The 21533-nt window shown below is 37.4% G+C and overlaps 1 protein-coding gene across 1 annotated transcript in view; it reads left to right on the top strand.

The window, feature by feature from the left end:
* LOC127660236 (polypeptide N-acetylgalactosaminyltransferase 18-like) overlaps positions 1-21533 on the top strand; it is a 129974-nt gene that overhangs the window by 66204 nt on the left and 42237 nt on the right. The window contains exons 4-6 of the mRNA XM_052150371.1: positions 1207-1390; positions 1627-1824; positions 6864-6978. Coding sequence (XP_052006331.1) covers positions 1207-1390; positions 1627-1824; positions 6864-6978 — 497 coding nt within the window. The remainder of the gene's footprint in view (positions 1-1206; positions 1391-1626; positions 1825-6863; positions 6979-21533) is intronic.

Here is a 21533-nt window from a genome sequence, read left to right as displayed (position 1 = left end):
AGAGAACCACAGCCAACAAAACCCACGAAAATGCCTCAGAGCAACCACGTGCTCCCATGACGCACTGTGAATGGCGTAATATAGTTAGTATTCCTTCAACCTTAAACTACTCATATATTTGTACATATCTGGATGTTTTGCAATATACATAATATATATTGTTTCTATACTTTAATCAACAAGCTAAAATAAATAGTTTTATATATATTCCCATTGTTTTTTATTCAATGACACCATTCGCAATGCTTCATGGGATTGTAGTCAGTGCCCTCAGTAAAGACGGTAAGTACACAGACTTGTACCGTTTGTCTTTATGTCTGATTTTCAAACATTTTTTGCCTCAAAACAAAGTTTGTGATGCTGAGATTCGCCTTGGAGCTGGTTGGCTTTGTTCATGGCTCACAACAATTTTATGAAGGATTTTGTGAATGGACTTGAAGAGAGCAGTCTATTGCTGCTCACCCCACAATTTGAAAGGACTTAAACAATTCTGCAAGGTAGAATGGGCAAATATTCCAAAATCTGGGTGCGTAATGCTAGTACATTTACATTTATGCATTTGGCAGACGCTTTTATCCAAAGCGACTTACAGTGCATTTATTACAGGGACAATACAGGCTCAAGGACACAATGGTGGTGGCAGTGGGGATAGAACCACCAACCTTCTGATTACCAGTTATGTGCTTTAGCCCACTACGCCACCACCACTAGTAGAAACATATCCAAACAGAATGATGGCTGTCATTGAAGGAAAAGGTAGCTCTACAACTTATTAAACCAGGGTTACGCTCACTTTTCAAACCATGTTAATATACATTTTTGGAACTGTTGCATTTTTTTAATTACTTGAATGTTGAATGCATATGCCTTGTGATCAAAAGGTTTCTAACATCATGCACTAATTCAGCACTATTAAATGGTAGTGTAGAGTATTAATGGGATATATCTTTCCTGTTGTTTTGCTGCTGAAAAAACTAGCTCAGGTGTTATGAATGGAGTTTATGAATGTTGTATTGTTCACAGCACAATGTCTGACTTGAGCACCTCATGCAGCTCTACATCCTGGTCTAATACCTCCCTGTTGAATAGGATAGGTAGACCCAGGAGTCCATATTGACACACACAGAAACAACAATACTCTGTTTTCTGTGATCGGGGATAATAAGGCCTGTCTTCCCTTTGTCTTTCTCTCTCTCTACATCCTAGATGAATTAAAGGAGAAATTACTGGACTTTGTGAAGGAGACCAACTCCAAGCAGCCAGGTTTCATTAAAATGGTGCGGCACAGTAAGCAGGAGGGGCTGATCCGTTCAAGAGTGAGTGGCTGGAGAGCTGCCTCTGCCCCTGTGGTGGCCCTTTTTGATTCCCACGTCGAGTTCAACACTGGCTGGTGGGTGATATGAGAACTATTCCTAGCACTTCATAGCTAGACTATAATTCATTAATGAACAGGTTTGTTTTTTATTTAATCACTGTCCTGAGAATGCACAGTATGTGTAATGTTTCTGTCTTTATGCTATTGAGGCTCACATTTAAGATATCATTGTGTGAAAAATTTATTTAGTTTTGGTTTTAAATGAAACATGCTCTAGGTGATAACTGGTTTTATTGTTTTTATGTTTACAGGGCCGAGCCTATTCTTCAGAGGATCAAAGAAGACAGAACCAGGATTATATCTCCATCTTTTGACAACATAAAATACGACACATTTGAGATTGAGGAGTACCCTCTCTCCGCTCAGGGCTTTGACTGGGAACTGTGGTGTCGGTATCTGAACCCGCCAAAATCCTGGTGGAACTTAAACAACAGCACCGCTCCAATCAGGTATTTCATTAAATTAAATAGTGAAAATGTTGTAGTGAGAATCACCCTGGCACCAATTGAAATGAACAGAGCCTTACACAAGACATTTTTGTGATTTTTGATCACACTCCCTCCATCCTCGAGGCACCAGCTAATGAGTTTTACCTTAACAGTAAAATAATGATCCAAATGGACTATTCAATACATTTAAATTATGTAAATTGGAGGGAGTTGGTCATCTAAATAATCTGAAAGATTCGAGAGCAGCCTAACCCTTTAGAGCTCTTCTGTATCATCAACACAAGGGACACGCAGTTGTAATAAAATGGGTTTTATTTTCAAAAAGATAAACAAAAATAACTAACAAGAAGTTCAAAATGGTGAGTGACTCTAGTCAGGCTTCTAGGGTGGGTTGAGTCACATTGGGTTAACCTCCTCATGGTCGCTATAATGTGGTTCTCGCTGTCTGTGGGGTGCGTGGTGAGTTGTGCGTGGATGCCACGGATAATAGCGCGAAGCCTCCACACATACTTGGTCTCCATGGTAAAGCGCTCAACAAACCATGTGATAAAATGCGCGGATTGACTGTCTCAGATGCGGAGGCAACTTAGATTCGTCCTCCGCCACCCAGATAGAAGCGAGTCACTACGCCACCACAAGGACATTGAGCGCATTGGGAATTGGTAAAACTAATATGCTAAAAGATTAAATAAATGAATAGGTAAATAAAGTGCATAGAATGGAAAGATTTAAGTGGTAGAATTGGATGTAGCAATGGCAAAGTATGACTATTATCTTATGGAAAGATAAATAGCTGTTTCTCTGTTATTTAAAAGGTGAAAACCTTTTCCTTATTTCTATTTAAACAAATAACTCAAAGTATACTTGCTAGACATTTGATACATAGGTTATTCAATCTGTGGAAACTGATAGTATACACTAATGCCATGGTCTCTGGAAAGAGGTTTAGTAGTGATTTTACATTCTTCTTGATTCTTCGTGTTGTGGCTTCACAAATGCTTTGCTGCATACCTCGGTTGTAACGAGTGGTTATTTCAGGCAAAGTTGCTTTTCTATCAGCTTGAATCAGTCGGCCCATTCTCCTCTGACCTCTAGCATCAACAAGGCATTTTCGCCCACAGGACTGTCGCATACTGGATGTTTTTCCCTTTTCACACCATTCTTTGTAAAACCTAGAAATGGTTGTGCGTGAAAATCCCAGTAACTGAGCAGATTGTGAAATACTCAGACCGGCCCGTCTGGCACCAACAACCATGCCGCGCTCAAAATTGCTTAAATCACCTTTCTTTCCCATTCTGACATTCAGTTTGGAGTTCAGGAGATTGTCTTGACCAGGACCACACCCCTAAATGCATTGAAGCAACTGCCATGTGATTGGTTGATTAGATAATTGCATTAATGAGAAATTGAACAGGTGTTCCTAATAATCCTTTAGGTGAGTGTACAGCCCTTATGTCAGTGCAAGATTCATCATCTGTAACATGCAGATGCACGAAACTTGAAGAGAGGGTTGGCTCTTGTCGCAGTAGTTATCTCCCTGGTATAAGGATTCTGAACCTGCCATTGCAAAAGTCACTTGTAGGGAGACTTGGTACATGGTCGATCTTCTACTGGCTCCCGGATGGACACTAAAAACTTTGGGTGATCCGTTATCCTATCTCACACTGTGAAGCAGAGACTTAGCATGGTAGATGTTTGTATTCTGTTACATCTCCTACCACACGTGCCAGAGATTCAGAATATTGATTATTATTCTGTAATTGCTCCTGAACTCGAACAGCCGGGAACTCAGAACATAGAAGTGTTATAGAAGTGTTTTTTGTTAACGACCCTCTGGATGGGGATTCAGGACAAAGGTGTTTTAGAAATGTATCCTGTTAATGGCCCACTGGACAGGGACTCAGGCAAATGTGTGGTCAGTTTTATACCTTCCTGATGAGGAGGATATTTCAGTTTGGTGCTTCTTGTTTCAGGGTTATGATTGGCTGCTGAGATCAGAGGGACCCCACGCAGTTGTCTCACCATCCCTTCTCTGTGTGGAACATTTGCATATTTTAAAGTACATAGTTAGACCAATGTCTTTAAAGTCTCATTTATGCATTGTTCCTTTTCCAAACCTCTTCAAAAATGCTCTTGGCATTTTTCTGAAGACATAGAGACCAAACACGATATAAAAAGATTAAATATTACGCATGCATTAATTTGTACCACCATAGTTTAGTTTGTGTGAATTACTGTGCTAATTGAACAATTGCAATTTAGATAAAGAGTTCTGTGAACAAACATGAAGCACATGTGTTACAGTTGGTGTCCATGTTAGGAGTAAAAGTTTGTGTGTAAAGATTTGTCTTTTGTGGCTTCTTTGTTTCAGATTTTGCCACATGGTAAGTTAATGCTGCTTCGAGAGGACTTGAGGAATTTTATGGCCCTTAGCTTACCTCTGGTCTTAGGTCAAACCTTAGGATGGGGGTTTAAGATGTTGCTAAGAAACCACTCATGGACCAATGAGAAGTCTTTTCCAATGTGTTGGAAGGTCCGGGGCCTTGCTTTTTGATGTATCTTTTAGTTGTCTGAGCAGCTTATCTGATGGCTGTGCTTGGCATTTGTTTGTGTTTGTCCTTCCATGATCCAGTCAAAATGGAGCCACTCCTCTTTGCCTTGGCAGTTTGAAAGGGGCTCCGCCATAAACTGGCTCTTGGAATGTTATCTGTTCCTAAAGTTCACCACAATTTATTTCAATAATCCCCTTTTTGTCCACCTTTTGAACATAAAAGCAGCTTTAGAAACAGCTTGGAATGCAAAAAGAGTAGAGCTGTCACAGTTTGCAGTAGAGGCAGGACCCAAACACAGAGTGCAAACAAAAGGGTTTTATTAATAAAAAAAAGAAACAAAAGGGAAAAAACACAAAGTGCCCTGAAGGGGAAAACACAGTCCAAAGCTGGAAGCCCACTGAAGCTGGGCTGGTGGCAGATGAACTGTATTCAGGACCGACTGAAACCAACAGTACAGACTAGGCACAGGAACCAGAAACGAGACTGACATGAAACACGAAACAAGACGAACAGGCACTGGACAGCACACACAAGGAGACTAAAATAGGGAGAGAAATCAAACAGGTTAACCAGGGGCAGGTGAAGCAAATTAACTAATAATGAGCAGTCAAGAAGGTGGTGTAAGATGCAAGACTGAGAGACACGAGGCAAAACAGAGACAAAACAAAACCACATGCTCTCACAAGACACAAACACCCGAATGGCACGAGCACACATCAGCCAGACAATTAGGCAATATTCACTCATGTCAACTGACAGATAAGATGCGAGAATGCATGGCAACACTAACAAAGCAATGCCATGCATTCTCACACTAGGCAAAGCCTGAGCGTACATTGCGAGTCAAACACCACGTGATGCACGCAACAGGCGATAACACGAGACAAGACAACTGTGCAAGAGTTCGGCCAAAAATAAACATGACAGCTCAGACCAAAGTGACCAAACGTCAGCACAACATGAAGACAGATCATGACGAGGGCACGCAAAGTAAGTGCAACGCGAAGCGCGCCCACAGTCGCGAGAGACAGACACAAAGATTGACGTGAGTGCATGCCGTTAAGACGTAATAAGCACAATGCACTCATGCCAATAAAAGACAAGACGTAGAGCATGAGTGTATGGATCCAGACACAGAAACCGAACCAGACAGGGAAGTCAGAATCCAGACATCATGCTCCGGACACGAAACACAAGACCACAAGAGCGCACGGCAGGAAAACCACAACTGAAGCCGTGTGCTCACAAAAATACATCAAACGAAACACAACACAGACATAAAACCATGTCATGATCCAGTCACACAAAAACACAGACTGACAGAGTGGCAGGATCATGACAAGAATCGTTACCATACGATTATGGGCGAATAAAAGCATCTTTCTTCTCTTTTTTGCCTTTTCTTTAATTATTAATATTATCAGTTTGGCTCATTAGAAGCAGATAATTCAAAAGTACATGTTAATATTTGTACCAGATTGAATTTAAAAACAATTCTAGTTTGGAGCTTTCATGTGAAAAAAACAGGCAAAACAGTTTAGATTTATAATGTCGAATCCTTTTAAAATACCAAATAAACATATCAGTTATTTGTTAAAAAATAAATAATAATAAAGAAAAACTGTTGACTGTGTTGGCCAATTTTTCTATAGTATATTCATTTCTATAACATACATACTAGGGCTATTGATTTAATGTGTTAAGTCAGTGCGATTAATTATATAAAAAAAATAATGCTTTATAAGATTAACCTAATTAATCATGTAATAAGGAATATTCCTACCATTTGAGCAATTCAAGCTTGGAATACCACCTGTTATCACCAGGGGGCAGTAAACGAAACTTGCTGTATAGGCAACGCGCAGTTTATACAGACAGAACAAATCACATTTACCAAGAGCAGACAACACAAGATGACAACACGTTCTTGCTTACTGTCATAGCTTGAATGAGCACTAATCCAAAGGCATGGATCTCAAGACGTGTTTTTTAAAGTTTCAATCTTCGTTTAACTTAACACGGCGAACTAAAATCTGTTTGTTTATTATGCAACAGAGACTCTTTAAAAGCATCTGCCTGACGCATGTCCTTAGAAAAGCTATCATAATAAATCTATCTCAGACTCATTGATGAAATCATTTGCAAAATGGATTGCTGTGAACTGTAGGCCAATGATAGGCTTATGTTCAATAATGTGGAAATAAGCAATATCACATAGCCAAAATCAAGTTTTTGTATTGTACTTTTTATTTACTTGTGTGCCAAAATAATGTTATGCATTTTAATTCTGTATTATAATTTTGTATAATATATATAATTTTTTTATATATCTATTTAGGATTACTTAATCATTATACAGATGATGTTTCATGCATAATAAGACCAAAAATGTTCCTTAGAAAGGAAATATAATCAATTTTGATTTCCCCCTGGATTTGTCTATTTGCATTCCATTGATGTCGACATATCATGTGTTTGCTTCACTAGGAGTCCAGCCCTGATTGGCTGTTTTGTAGTGGACCGGCAGTATTTTGCAGAGATTGGCCTGCTGGATGAAGGCATGGAGATTTATGGAGGAGAGAACGTGGAGCTGGGCGTGAGGGTGAGATACAATATCATTCAGTACAGGGCACGGGGTAATGATGATAATGAATGCACTCTTAAAGGATTAACGGCTGTAATGACTCCATTCTTGGCAGGATAGTCTGGCACCATTCACATTATCCCTTGTCAAAATGCTTTCTTTTATCCGGTTGTAATTGTTATGTACATTGTATTTATTAGATGAAGGGTAGTTGACAAATAACATGTACAGGAATTTAGTTTTTTTAACATCAAGATTTTAGCTCGCATGGATGGATTGATAGATTTTTAAAAGCATTAGTGAATTGTGATATAGTTGTGTATAGTGCCTTGGAAAAATTATTGGACCCTAAAATAATTTTCAAATTTCAATTAATTACAAATCCCACATTGAACATGCGTTCTCGATTATATTTTTGCCTTATAGATATCATTGTTTCTCAAGTTTCCGTTTTTTGAAACAAGAAAGACTGAAACAAGTCCTTTTGCAATATAGCCCTGCATTTTGCACCATCCATTTGAATTCTATTTTTGAGTAGGGTTAAATTTGCACCACACATTCACCTCACATGAATTCACGTATTTATTTTTTGAGTAATGGCTTCTTTTGTGTCAGCCTCCCATACCAGCCAGCGTTATTCAGAGTTCCCTATATGGTTGGCCGGTGCAACTTTACTCCATTCTCAATGGCTAAACACTGTAGCTCCCTCAAAACAAACATTGTCCTGTTTGTGACTGTTCACAAAAGTCTCCTGCTGTTCGTGCAGAGAGTTATGAGGGACAAACTTTTCTAGGTAACATCTGGGTGGTTTGATGTAGCTTCTATTTTTTAGAATTGAACAAACGGTGCCCACTTGAACATACAAGCACGGATATCTACCAACTTAATTGAAATGTTCTTTTGTATTCATTTCATGACTGTTCTTCAAAATTACATCCTGAATAACGATTCATGTCAAGTCAAGTCAAGTTTATTTGTATAGCGCCTTTCACAACACACATCGTTTCAAAGCAGCTTTACAGAAGATCAGCATTAACAGACGATAAAACTGTAATTCTATAATCATCATTGTGCAATTAGATAAAATACGATTCTTAATCGTGTTTAAAAATAATTAAATAATAATTGTATTAATAACCCCAGTGAGCAAGCTGTAGACGACTGTGGCAAGGAACACAAAACTCCATAAGATGTAGATTAATGGAGAAAAATAACTTTGGGAGAAACCAGACTCACTGTGGGGGCCAGTTCCCCTCTGGCTAACATCATGAATATAATGTAAATATTACTTGTGTATAGTTAAAATCATGGTTTAAAATGATTAAACTAAGTAAGGGTTAAGGGTCAGTGTTTAAACATCGATTGTGTTTGAACTGTAAGATTAATGACCAATGTCTCTGAAGTAGAGGTCGGCCGATTAATCGGCCGGCCGATTTTTTTGCATTTTTTAACATAATCGGCATCGGCCAATATCCAAGTATATCAAGCCGATTATTAGGCAGGCGCATCTCTGGGCAGCCTCGTGTTGTTGTGGAACACGTGTTCGACGCACGCTGCCCCTACAGTCATTTTCCAGCAGAGTGAGCAGACCTCATCCAGTGCCTAAGGAAGGAGCTAAGTTCCTTGGAGAAAACAGTAAGGATTAAATTTGTATAACTTCTTTATATTTAATTAAAAACTTTTGATATGTTACTGCCAACTTCAAGAAAAAAACGTGACAAATGCGATAGCTGACATGACGTTCGGCTACTTTGGATATTGATAGCGTAGTTGAAGTTGCATTATCACAGCAGAAGGGTTGCTATCATGTCACAATAAGCAAACAAGAATTTTGCAATTATAGACAGTGAATCTGAGACTTTTATTTGTTCTGTTTGTGTGTCTTATATTTGAGAGGGTTGTCACTCAATGCAGAGAAATAGGCTAAGTAATAAAAAAGATACCAATGCAGTATAGGCTATTGAAGGACTGGCTTTGGTAAGCTCGGACGTTATCGGTTCTGCTGTCCGTACTGGAGAAATTAAGAAAATACATTTATTATTGCTATAAAGAGAAAGTTATTTTATCTCGCCAGCCATTTCTATGTATAACAATATGAAACCATTTGCCTGTGATGCAATTTAGCTATTCACAGTCAGAGAGAGAGAGAGAGAGAGAGAGAGAGAGATCTCACTGACGTGGTGTCACAGCGAGCACAACACGAGCCCAGCTTAATGAGTGACAGAACTAAACATTCAAACGTAGCCTGGTTTAGATCTGTGATTATTAGTCTGATTTTATTTTAGATTTCGCCTTCCAAAGATTATAAAAAGAATATTTATACATAAGCCGCATTCTGTCTAGCACAACTTCCTTCCCTTCACAGCGGTGCACTGACATTTCTCCCTAAAACTCAAACTTAACGTCAGAATCAGCACGATCGGTGATTGTTGTAAAATGCTACTGTTGCTAAATTGCGGGACGCGTTTAATAATAAAAAGAGCGCAAGAGATAGGCTACCGTTCCCAAGGCGGCGCGCGCTCCGAAACACACCGCAAAGAGACGAGCAAAGTATAGACTACTTTGGGTTTCATGTGCGCGTCTAAACGATCAAATATAAACAAAAATATGTCAAAACGACCGGCTTGGAGATTCACTTAAAAACAGTTTATGTCTTAAATGGACGTAGTTATGGAAATAGTTGGGAGAAAATATGCTGCATCAGGAGCCTATTAGACTCGGTCTTAAAGGGGAAGCAGTCTAATAATGAACATGCTGACGATTGAGCCATTACTGCGAATCAAACAACAAAAGGCAAAGAGAAAATCACTTACAGCTCTTGAATGAATAACTTCTGCATTAATGAGCATTAATCTATCTATGATAAACTATGCAGTGCTATTTTACAATTGATTACTTTATTAGATTTCTTTTTTAGACCACACCTGAACAGTAATGTTAGTAGACCTTACTGAAATTAAATCACTGTGCCTATATAACGTTTATATTTATGTAATATATATATATATATATAACAAAAAGAACTGTTAAAGTACCGGATCGATAAGCAGTATCGGTAAGATAGTAATACCATTAAAACCTTAACGATGCCCTTCCCTAGTTATGCCTGTGCTTCTCTTGGATGCTCTGAATATTGGATTACGTGTCTGGATTGCCCCTTAATTAAAGCTGCATATGGATCTCGTATGTTCGTAACACCTGCTTTGTTTATTTAATATATTTGTTATACATTATTTATAAAATATTTTTTTACATTATACATTTTTAATTTAAGTCTACAAGTGCAGATTGGTCAAGTGTTCAATAAATGTATTTGTTGAGAAATTTTGTCTATCTTAAGTAATTATTTGTGTTACATTTTATCTTTCAAATAAAAGGTTCAAATAAGAGGTTAAAAACAAGCACATATCGGCCAAACATCGGCCAAAATAAATCGGCAGCAATAATCGGCCATCGGCCAACCCGGATTTCAAAAAATCGGCATTGGCCTGAAAAAAACAATATCGGTCGACCTCTACTCTGAAGTCCATCTTGATTAATTGCAGTTCACATAGATACAATTGTCCTTGTTAATTGGCTGATGAAGGCTTTTGTTGGCAATAGTTAGTCTATGCATTCCATTTAAAGATCGTAGTCCATCTTTTATTGAAATGTCTGGTTGGGGTTTTATTCAGAAAATGTGTTGTTGTTTTTATTGATTGACAGTTAGAGGCCAATGTTAAAAAAATTGGTTTTAAAGACATTTTTGTGGATTTTAGTCATTGTGAGTTTGTTTTGAGATTATCTAAATGCTAGTGTACTCCTAAATGTTGACAAAATTCACTTTTAGCAGATATTCTCTTCAGGGAAAATGGTAAAAAACTATTGATGATACCGCACTAACTCATGTTGTCCAATAAAATGCTGTCTTTTGACTAAAAATAGCTAGTTTCAAATCATGGTTCATGCCATTGATGTAAACCTATTGGCAATTTAATAGAAGGAACAGGCCCTATTTTCCACCCAACCTGCTTTAATAATGTATTGACACAGGCAAGATAAAATCATTTTAATTTTGAGCTTCAGTGCTAGAGATTTACATATTGCAGGGAACAAAATGTCAATGTAGAATTTACAATTAAGTAAATGATTTAGTTGATTAGTATTCAGAGAACAGGTCACAAGTCATAACTTTCCACAAGAATCGTAAAACTCTCATAAAATCCACTACTGACTGAGGAGAATATTTCAAAATAGCTTTCAATAAACCTCAAATATTCTATGACCTCTGTGTCAGTCTGTTTCAAGCAGTTTTTTTTTTCCAGCCGGTATATGTCTTATTAAATCATAAAGGAAGCTAATAAACATACAGTGGCCCCAAAAGTATTTGGACACTTAAAAGTATGAATGTGATTGGATTAGAGAACAAAATATCAAACCAAGAGGCATTTATGTGAACAAAGCACAACCTGTCGGGCTAAACATTTCACAACAATATTTATTTTTTAGGTTTGAAATGATAGTGGACACTCTGGAAGTTAAAGGCTAGTGAATGTGAAGACCTACACCTGTGTTTATTCTGAAAAGACACCTGTGAAATTGAAGGGTAATGACTTCATACATCAACTAAAAATGACCTTGGATCTATCAGACTGGGCGATTTCCAAATGTATAGATTATTTTGAATTTATATTTTGAAATGTAACCCTTTTTTTCTTTTTTTATCTTTTTGGTCATGGAATCGAGGTTTAGCTTCTAAATATTACCAAAGGCTATAGTTAGTCTTGTTTCTTTCCTTTAAATAGTCCAAATAAAACATTATTTACGTGACCATTATAAGCTCTTCGTATCAAATCTTATAAATGGGAGAATCAAACATCCACAGCTCGTTCTTTTACCATGATGAATCAAATAGATGGCTAATTATTGCTTTGATCTGTGAGATGTTTCAAGTGTACTGCATCAATAGCCAACATATGGCAAGCGATAATTCTGATAAATTTTGCAAGTTGAATTGTAATGATAAATCATTTCAAACTGCAGCGCTCCTCATCATGTAACGCACATGCGCACTTGAGGGCGCCGCATGCTCACGCAGCACTGACTGAAGTGGTGAATGCAGATCGGATTTTACATTTTTCTTAATTTATAAAAAAAACTTCTGAACATCTTGGTTATTTGAAATAAATTAGATTTAAATGTTTTTTTTACATTTACACAGTTTTTTTTTTGATTATCTTTTCACGCCTTTGTCAGATAGAACTTTGATTTCTCTTACCAGGTTGCCTTGCATTCTAATAAAGAACATGTTATTTGAATCATGTTGGAGTTAATTTCTAGTTGAGTACATTTAAAAGTTGAAAAATCTAATTTTGAATAGTGAATCATCCTTAAGTTTGAAAAAAAAAATATATATATATATATATTTTTTTTTTTTTTTTTTTTGCCATATTGCCCAGCCCTACTTGGAACCAGTTGCTAACAAGTAATTGCAGAAATGGCTCAGAAAAGTTTTGAGATAACGTTGGCAGATTTCAGTCTGTGCTTCAAACAAAGTTATCATACAATATGGCTTCTAAAGACTTGCCATACGGACATATGGACTACTTTTATTATACTTTATGGTGCCTTTTTGTCCATTTTGGAGCATGGCAGAGTGAATCACCATCCAATTTCATTGTAGAAAAGAGCGGCTCATCATTCTGCCCAAGATCTCTTTTTGTGTTTGTTTTGGGTGAACTATTCCAAGTGTGGCTTAAGTGGCCAAAATGTTTTTGGGGCCACTGTATACAGTATAAAATGTGTCAGAACTCCATAAATAACAACCAGAGACTAGAGGGCAAACTCACCGTCCTGCATCTGTCCTCTATGTGCGTCAGCACAGACCTAGAACAGCCTGACTTTTTAATGCTTTGACCACTCTCTCCGAGCACAGTAAAATATAATCAATCAAGCTAAAGGAAAGAGTAGGACTACATTTCCCTCCCTGGTAATTTTCCCTGAGTGAATGACATGCTTTTAAGATTTTTATGCTTGATAATGGGCCATTGATTGCTTTTTTCTGAAAGCATGCTCAATGTTGTCTGAGACATGATTTTTCACTGTCCTTCACTGGTTTATGGATAAATGGAAAGCGAATCATGCTGATTGCACACACAAATTCACACAGAGACACAGTATAACCATTTTCAAATCTACAGTACACAGAGCAAAGACCATACCTTTTCAAGTCTAAAATAATGCAATAAGCAATGAGAGGCCATGGTATATATCTGTAATGCACAAACTAGAACACAGACAAGCAGAGTGATATTGTCCGATCGGATTTAACTGTTGTACAACATTCATTAGAACAAGACCACGTCCACAGTCCACAAATAAAAGGTTATTGATTGAAAATATAATATTCCTTTTTCCTAACATCATCGTTTTCCCAAGTTTGCAGTACTACAGATCGTGAAATATGCCATTCCAGTATGGATGAGAGGCATGAACATAGAAAAATCTATGTGTTTTCAACAGAGTATTAAGGTATTAGTGTATATGTGGCAACCCAATCTCATAAGAAGTAGTATGAAGTTTTACAACATGGCTAATTAGAATGAAATCATACAAGTTCGTTTGTATGAATTCATTCATATTTTAGATGTGCAAATCCGTGGATGTGTAAGCAAAATTTCAATGTGTGAGACGTCGTTTACATGCTTCTTAATTTAATGCTTTTACCTAAACCCCATATCTAAACCTAACTGTAGAGTAGAGTCCCAAAGCATGATTTGAAGCAGAAAGAGTATGTTTTGTAAGAGGGAAAATAATTGTCATGTTTTAGAAGGAAACAAGGAAGAGTCATCTGATTGGCTGTTGTAAAACTCGAATGATTTCATCAGATTTAGACAACTCGTACAAATCTGAGACTGGGTTTGAAGGTGGCCTGACTGTTGCTTAGCAAAATATCAACCTGGCACATTAATATAAATTGTGTGGTCACAGCTTAGTAGTACCACCGCTCCATATAAGCAGACTACACAGTCTGCGTAGAGCACAAACTCCCTAGGGGGGCACCATCTTACATTAGGAGGGCACCAGAATGTCCTGCCCTTACTCGCACATTAAACCCGGAAGCAGTTGTGAAACACAGATGATCACTTCGCTTTCATATCACGCGAACCCCCTGTCCACGTGGAACTCTGCGTAGGGCATCAATTTGGCCAGCGGCAACCCTGCAGCTTAGCATTTTCCAACGGCTTGGAACACGGCTCATCCAATCAGAATTTGGATTCGGAGAAGTAGTGGCACTGTGTCCTCAGTCAGTTTTGAAAACTTAAAGTGGGTGAGAAGGAAATGAATCACATGGAGTCTGAAACCTTCTGGTGATAAACAAAGATTAGTGTCTAATGTGATAAAACACATGAAGCTTTTTTTTGTACTATGCAAATGAAATGTCTCCACACGAACAGAATCACAAAATATATAAAGGACATTATGTGGAACATGTAAGCGAATTATAGCGTGCCAGTAATAAGAAAAAAATGGGTCATGTGGTTTGACGATACAATTTAAAACAAACAAACTCAGCAAATATGGCTCAAGCATTGGCTGGGTGATGTTTCATATTTTACCCTAATATCAAAAGAATTTTAATATTATTATAATTTCATTTTTTTTTTTTTTATGTGGATATTTTATGGTGAAATATGACCCTCACATTTCTTCATGCGATTGTCCCATCTGCTTGAATAAACCAGTGAGATTTTGTCCCTAAGGTAATTAAGTTAAAAATGGTTGTTCCAAACCTAATATATTCTCACAATTAAAGTTTGCTTCACATTAGTCAACATGTAATCTTCTGTTCTGCTCATGAATCACTTTGCAGCCCCTTTCCTCATTAAAATAAATCAAACTCTTATTGATCAATTCACAGCAGCAGAGAACATTTATGCACTCTTTGCCATGTAAACGTATCACATGTCCTTTGTCATATTCTCTTTAGGGAGGGAGTTGAGGTAAAGGATGAAGGAATTAGAGCTTGGTGCCGCTATTTGTGTTGCATTCCATGAATACGGCACACTTTGATGTCTTATAAATTTTTTTCAAGCATTAGATGCAAAAATCTATTTTTTTGTTGTTGTGAGAACTATTAGATATGTTTCTTATGCAGAATAAACTTGAAAAATATCTAATTTCAAACACATTAAATATCTGTAAACCCTCCCCCTTTCTTTAAAGGATCATTTAGACCTGTCCCACTTCAGAGGTCTTGAACTTTTCAACTTTATTCAACCACTTAAATTATTTTCACAATTTTTACAATATTGAATTTATATTCAACAGCTTTTTACTCATTGTAGTAAAAAAACTATATTTAATTATGAACTAATTTTAATGACAGGAATAATAAATAATATCTTGTGTGCAACCCTGTTACAGCTTGTATAACAGTGTAAATTTGCTGTCCCCTCAAAATAACTCAACACACAGCCATTAATGTCTAAACCGCTGGCAACAAAAGTGAGTCCACCCCTAAGTGAAAACGTCCAAATTGGGTGCAAAGTGTCAGTATTTTGTGTGGCCACCATTATTTACCAGCACTGCTTTAACCCTCTTGGGCATGGAGTTCACCAGAGCTTCACAGGTTGCCACTGGAGTCCTCTTCCACTCCGCCATGATGACATCACAGAGCTGGTGGATGTTAGAGACCTTGTGCTCCTCCACCTTCTGTTTGAGGATGCCCCACAGTGGGGCATATATATATATATATATATATATATATATATATATATATATATATATATATATATATATATATATATATATATATAATTTATGGGAAAGATTTATACATTTTATCAAATAAAAAACAACATTTGGTCCGATGCAACTGAATGACAGCTTAATTGTGCCAAAATTTGCAATCCTGCTACCTACACTAAGAGCGGGGAGAAAAAATAAATCTGAGAGTAAAAAGCATTTTAGGGGGGAAAAAAACTGAGATGGAGAAAAAGAAAAAAATTTTTTTTTTTTTTTTGCCAGAGTAAATAAATAAATAGTTGAAAATTATTTATTTAATATGTAGCTCATTTAATATGTAGTTTGACCATCTGAGGTTGGCAACATTTTCTGAAGTTCAGACACATTCTTTCATTGACCATTGACAAAAACAACTTCAATTTTGAATAGTTTCAGGCATTATTTTGTACTCTATTCATTCAAATCGTGTTTTGCTGTAGGCCATGTCAGAAGGACACCAAGCAGCATTGTGTGAGGGCTCTTTCTCTCTGTATCCAAAGGTAATGAGGGTTTTGCTGATAGAGAGCCTCTGTGACGAAGAAGGTGGGTGGGGTGTTGAAACAGATGGCATTTTCTCAGGAATAGAGCATCACTACTGTTTGTTACAATAAAAAGTAACCTAAGCAAAGTCCTCTGTCCTCAGAGATAGGTTAGGACTGCTGGAGCATAGTTGATTAATGTTACTTAATAAACATTTCTATTTCCAGCTGGTTTCACCCAGAGAACAATGACTCAGATTCTCAGATGTGCAGTGTTGACTTTCAACACAGTTAGTTCAGTGTGGAAACTCAACATAGCGAGGTGACAGAAACTATTTTCTATGAAGTATTTATAGAGATATCGTTCTGGCAAGTCTTTTTCATTAGAGGTTTGCAAATTAGGTATAAAAATACCTCTTGCAAAACTTACAATCCACATTGTGTTGTTGTCATATTTAGATTTTATGCCATAGATTATTTTCCTGTGATGTATGTGACTTCACAGAAAGAACAAGAAGTGAATACACTGCCTGGCAATTTTATTTTTACAAACGTCACCATTTGAATTTAAATAAGCAGATATTTAACATATTCATTATTGCAGTGATTATTATGTTTCAGATAGCAAAAAATAACTTATGCAGTGTGTAGCTTCTCATTTCTTAAACAACCATTTCGGAAGACGTATCCTGTGGTTGTGGAAAAGATGTTAATGTGTTTAAAAAAAGGCAAATTATTGCACTGCATCAAGCATAGAAAGCAGCTAAGGAGATTGCTGAAATCACTGGAATTGGGTTAAGAACTGTCCAACGCATTATTAAAACCTGGAAGGATAGTGGTGAACCGTTAGCTTTGTGGAAAAAATTAATGATCATGATCAGATATCACTAAGGGTGTGTTCATACTTGGCAGGTTTGGTTAGAATAAAATGAACTAGTCTGGTGCGATTGCTCTGTTAGTGCGGAACGCTGTCACACGAACCTTGGTGCGCACCAAACAAGTGGACCGAAACTGCCTGAAAAGTGGGTCTCGGTCCATTTCCAAATGAACTCTGGTGCAGTTCGATTGATATGTGAATGCAACATGGACCAAAGATGTCTAAACGGACCAAAAACAGGAAGTAACTTGCCTAATACTGACCTCAAGCATACATGGTTCTTCTCATCATAGGAGAGCTATATTGCCCATTACAGTTCGGTACTGGCGTCGGAACTGCCGTCCGCCGTCCTTGCAATATATCTTCGAATTCCTGGCGCTGTTTTGACTCCTTTACACATTTTATTAGCTCTTAGTTTGTTCTCAGCTGGTAAAAATGCCACCATGTATACATATATAAATATAACGAGCTTATTTCGCCCAGCAGCCCGCATTGTTTTGGAGGATCAGCAAGTTCCGTCAAAAAATATACGTCATAAAAGCTGTCCAATCAGGTTGTGACTTTTTCCTGATGCCTTTGGTTTTGTATCGTTAGGTTCGGTGTTAAAAATGCCAGTGTGAACACTAAACGAACCAGGACTAAATGTATTATTTTCTTTTTTTGTCTGGACCAAGAGAACCGATTTACAAGTGTGAACACACCCTTACACTTGATGTCACGTCATAAAAAATCGACAGAAGAACTCACAGGTATGTTCAGTAGTTAAAGTAAGAGCATTTCCACAGGCACAATGTGTGGCCACAAGAAAGCCACCTGTTAGTGTGGCTAATTGGGAAAAACGACTCAAATTTGCTAGAGAGCATAAAGGTTGGACTGTGGAGTAATGGAAAAAGGTAATGTGGTCTGTTGAGTCCAGATTTACCCTATTCCAGATGGGTGCGTCAGGGTAAAAAGGGAAGCACATGAAGCGATGCAAGCATCATGAATGCAACCCACTGTACAAGCCTCTGGAGGCAGTGTTATGATCTGGGGTTGCTTCGATTGGTCAGGTCTAGGCTCAGTAACATTATATGGCAATAAACTGAAGTCACCTGAATTTACTAAAGGACCATGTTAACCCATCAATGGATGTTTTCATCCCTGACGGCACAGGCATATTCCAGGACGACAATGCCAATATTTATCGGTCTCAAATTGTGAAAGAGTGGTTTAGGTTGCATGAGGAATAATTTTCACATAAAATTAGCCACCACAGAGACCTGACCCTTAAACCCATTGAAAGTCTTTAGGATGTGCTGGAGAGAGGCGTACAGAGTGGATCGACTCTCCTGTCATCAATACAAGATCTCTGCCAAAAATGAACAAAACTTTGGACAATAAATGTTGTGGCATGGCATAAGTTTGTCGAAACAAAGCCACAACGAATGCATGCTGCAATCAAAGCTAAAGGCGGTCCAACAAAATATTAGAGTATGCAACTTTTATTTTGGCCAGGCAGTAGATAGATATTTGGAATAGCATACTACTCTTACTATTTATATGAAAATGTGATTAAATGTGCCTAATAAGCATGATTATTTTCAGAGATGATAACTGGGTGCCACTCACTGAATTATGCATGCACATAATGAGGTCATATGACAAAAATGTAGCATACTACTTTTTCAACTGCTTATTGTTGCATGTTAAAGCTGATGTATACTTCTGTGTCTAACCTATGGAGTAGTCTCTAAAGGGTGGTTTGCATCTGTAGTTCTGCATTGGTGTTTTTGCATCGTTACATCTAATAAGTAAACAAAAGCAAAGTGTTTTGTGGTCTCAAGTAGAATACAAAAAAAAACATATTGTTTCACTCACAGACCAAGTATATATTGTGTAAAAGCATTGATTTAAAGTTGTGAACAGATAAGGCTTTCTGTCTCTTTTTCACTTGGAACTCAGAATATAAAAAGCAGCAGATGCTCCTGATTAAAACGAGCCCAAAAGTACGATATCATGCACAGATCTCAAAGAAAATCCAAAGGTACCTTAGATGTCTTTTTTAATCATTCTGATTTAGGGTATCTGGTTACAAAGCAGACCAATCACAGCTTTTGTGGTCTGGATAGATGTGATGCATTGTGGCATTTTTGGAGAGGAGTGTGTCAGGTTATAGAGTGTGTTATAAGTCAGCGTTAACATGGCTTTTTGGAATACTTCATTTTAATCAGTCAGTTATTCTGCTGTGATTCTTATAGTGACCTAACTATTTAATGATTATGCGGTTTAATTGGCAACCTATTTCTAACGTAGCTGTGCTAGTTTCTATTCACTCTGCAGTCTTTTTTTGTCACAAAGTAATTGTAACTCAAACCTTTATTTTATGTTAATGTATTAATTATTTGGCAATTCTGGGTTTATTTTGTGATATCCTGCTGACTGTACTATAAATTATTCCTTACCTAATGTGTACTGTTTTACAATTGTATGCAGTATTCAGAGTGTAGTGTACAGTAAGCAGTACTCCAACATTCATTTAGAACAAAAGCCACTGTTTTACTGGCAGTTGAGTCGGCCACTCTTTTTATCCCAAACATCACTCTCTCTCTCTCTGTGTGATGTGAAATGAGTGCACTCCACAGGAATGAAGCACCCTTGAACAAATGTTTGCATCTGAAAATGAATGACATTTTGATTCATTTGAGCCAGTGCACTCTCCAATCAGTGTCATCATGGTAGAAAAAATTCTAGCATGGAGATAATCATTTGGGAGTCACAATGTTAGCACACTAGAGAGCTAGACAAAAGTTAACACTCTGAGAAATGGCAGAACGGCTCTCTATTTATAAGGACTATGAGTGTCCGTAGGAGGACTGGCAGGCAGATAGGTGGGATAAAAGCAGGCGGTCGCATATTCAACCCCCCCCCCCACACACACACACACACACATACACATGCACGCACACACACACGCGTACTAGAGAAACAGACATTTTAAAAGCACCCCCTATTCAGTTCACTGTTCGTGTTACTCACAGTAGTCCAAAGACTGTCCAACATGGATTCTGACAAGGGTAAATTAGAATGGAGTAAATATCAGGGCTGTGCGGTTGCTAATGCATGCTTTGGTCAACAACAACAATAAACCAAGCAAACGGCAATTCCACCCACACAGAGAAATTTAACTAGTACTATAAGTGCTTTTAATTGCACAGTTCTTACAATGATCCGGGAAACTATTCAAGTCAGACATATGTTAAAGGGACAATTCACCCAAAAATGAAAATTCTGTCATAATTTACTCACTCTCATGTTGTTACATACTAGCATGACATTGTTTTTCTTCCAGTGTTAATCTCGTCATGAAATTACTGCCGAAAATGATTGTTGATGAAGGTTTTTTTTTTTTTTACATTTATTTTGTGAATGATAACCGGCTCCATGGCGATAATCAAACAATGGCTGGGTTTCCAGAAGCACTTAGTAGAATGGTAGTAGCACTTCAGTAGTACTTAATCTCTATGGTGCGTTTCCCAAAAGTCTCGTTATCTAAGAGTGCATAGAAGCGCTTGTAAATTAACAAAATTAACGAAAATCCTTTCAGAGGATTAAAAAAATAGGCAGGCTCAGAAGTCTGTGCAATGTGATTAGGTCTAAATTAAGTCTGAAGCTAGATCTAAATTTGCATGACACATAATACAGAATAAAGTTTTATTCGCCTTATTTGTTCATCATAACCATGATAGCTATAGAAAGATGGTCTTATTAAACCGATTTCTTAAGACATACTGTGAGTAAAGTGACACTGCAGTTTAAAACTTAAAAGAATTGGCCTAAATAAATAATTATGCAATGAAAGACCCTCCCCCCTCTCCATCTTCTACATCCTCCTCTTCATTCTCTTCCAATTGCTGGTTTAAATAGTCATGTAGTCTGTTTATATGGCAGTCACAAATTGCATTTTTCATAATGGCAGTTGGCTACACTTGCACACTGCCTAGAACTGTAAGTAGATCTTAATATTTAGAAAGGTCTATAAGTAGTTCAATACTGATCCGTCATTTTAATCCTGTTCTGTGTGCATCTTTTCAGTTTCCAGCCAAAGAAACAACACTTTAGGCTACGTGAGAGTCCCTTGATATATTGCAATGCTCATCGCCTACATTCACCGAACCCTAACCCGTTACATGCACTCTTTGCATCACTTTTATTAATCTCTTTAAGCTGAGCAAACATCTGAAACCCTGTCTTACCAAAGCTGTAATTATTTTTTTTCATTATATTCTTTAATAGGTAATACATTTAGGTACATCGACAAGATTACAGTTTGTTAGTTTTCCACATCATTTTCATGTTTAGAAGATAGACTCCTGGACATATCGGCCAAAGTGATCTGCACCTTTGGACTGGGCTTCTCCCATAACTAAGCACTTAAGTTTTACTTTATAACAAGCGATCTACTTTCTGGTTTG

Source organism: Xyrauchen texanus, chromosome 2, assembly GCF_025860055.1.
Source record: "Xyrauchen texanus isolate HMW12.3.18 chromosome 2, RBS_HiC_50CHRs, whole genome shotgun sequence".
NCBI lineage: Eukaryota > Metazoa > Chordata > Actinopteri > Cypriniformes > Catostomidae > Xyrauchen > Xyrauchen texanus.
This window is presented reverse-complemented; position numbering and strand designations above follow the sequence as displayed.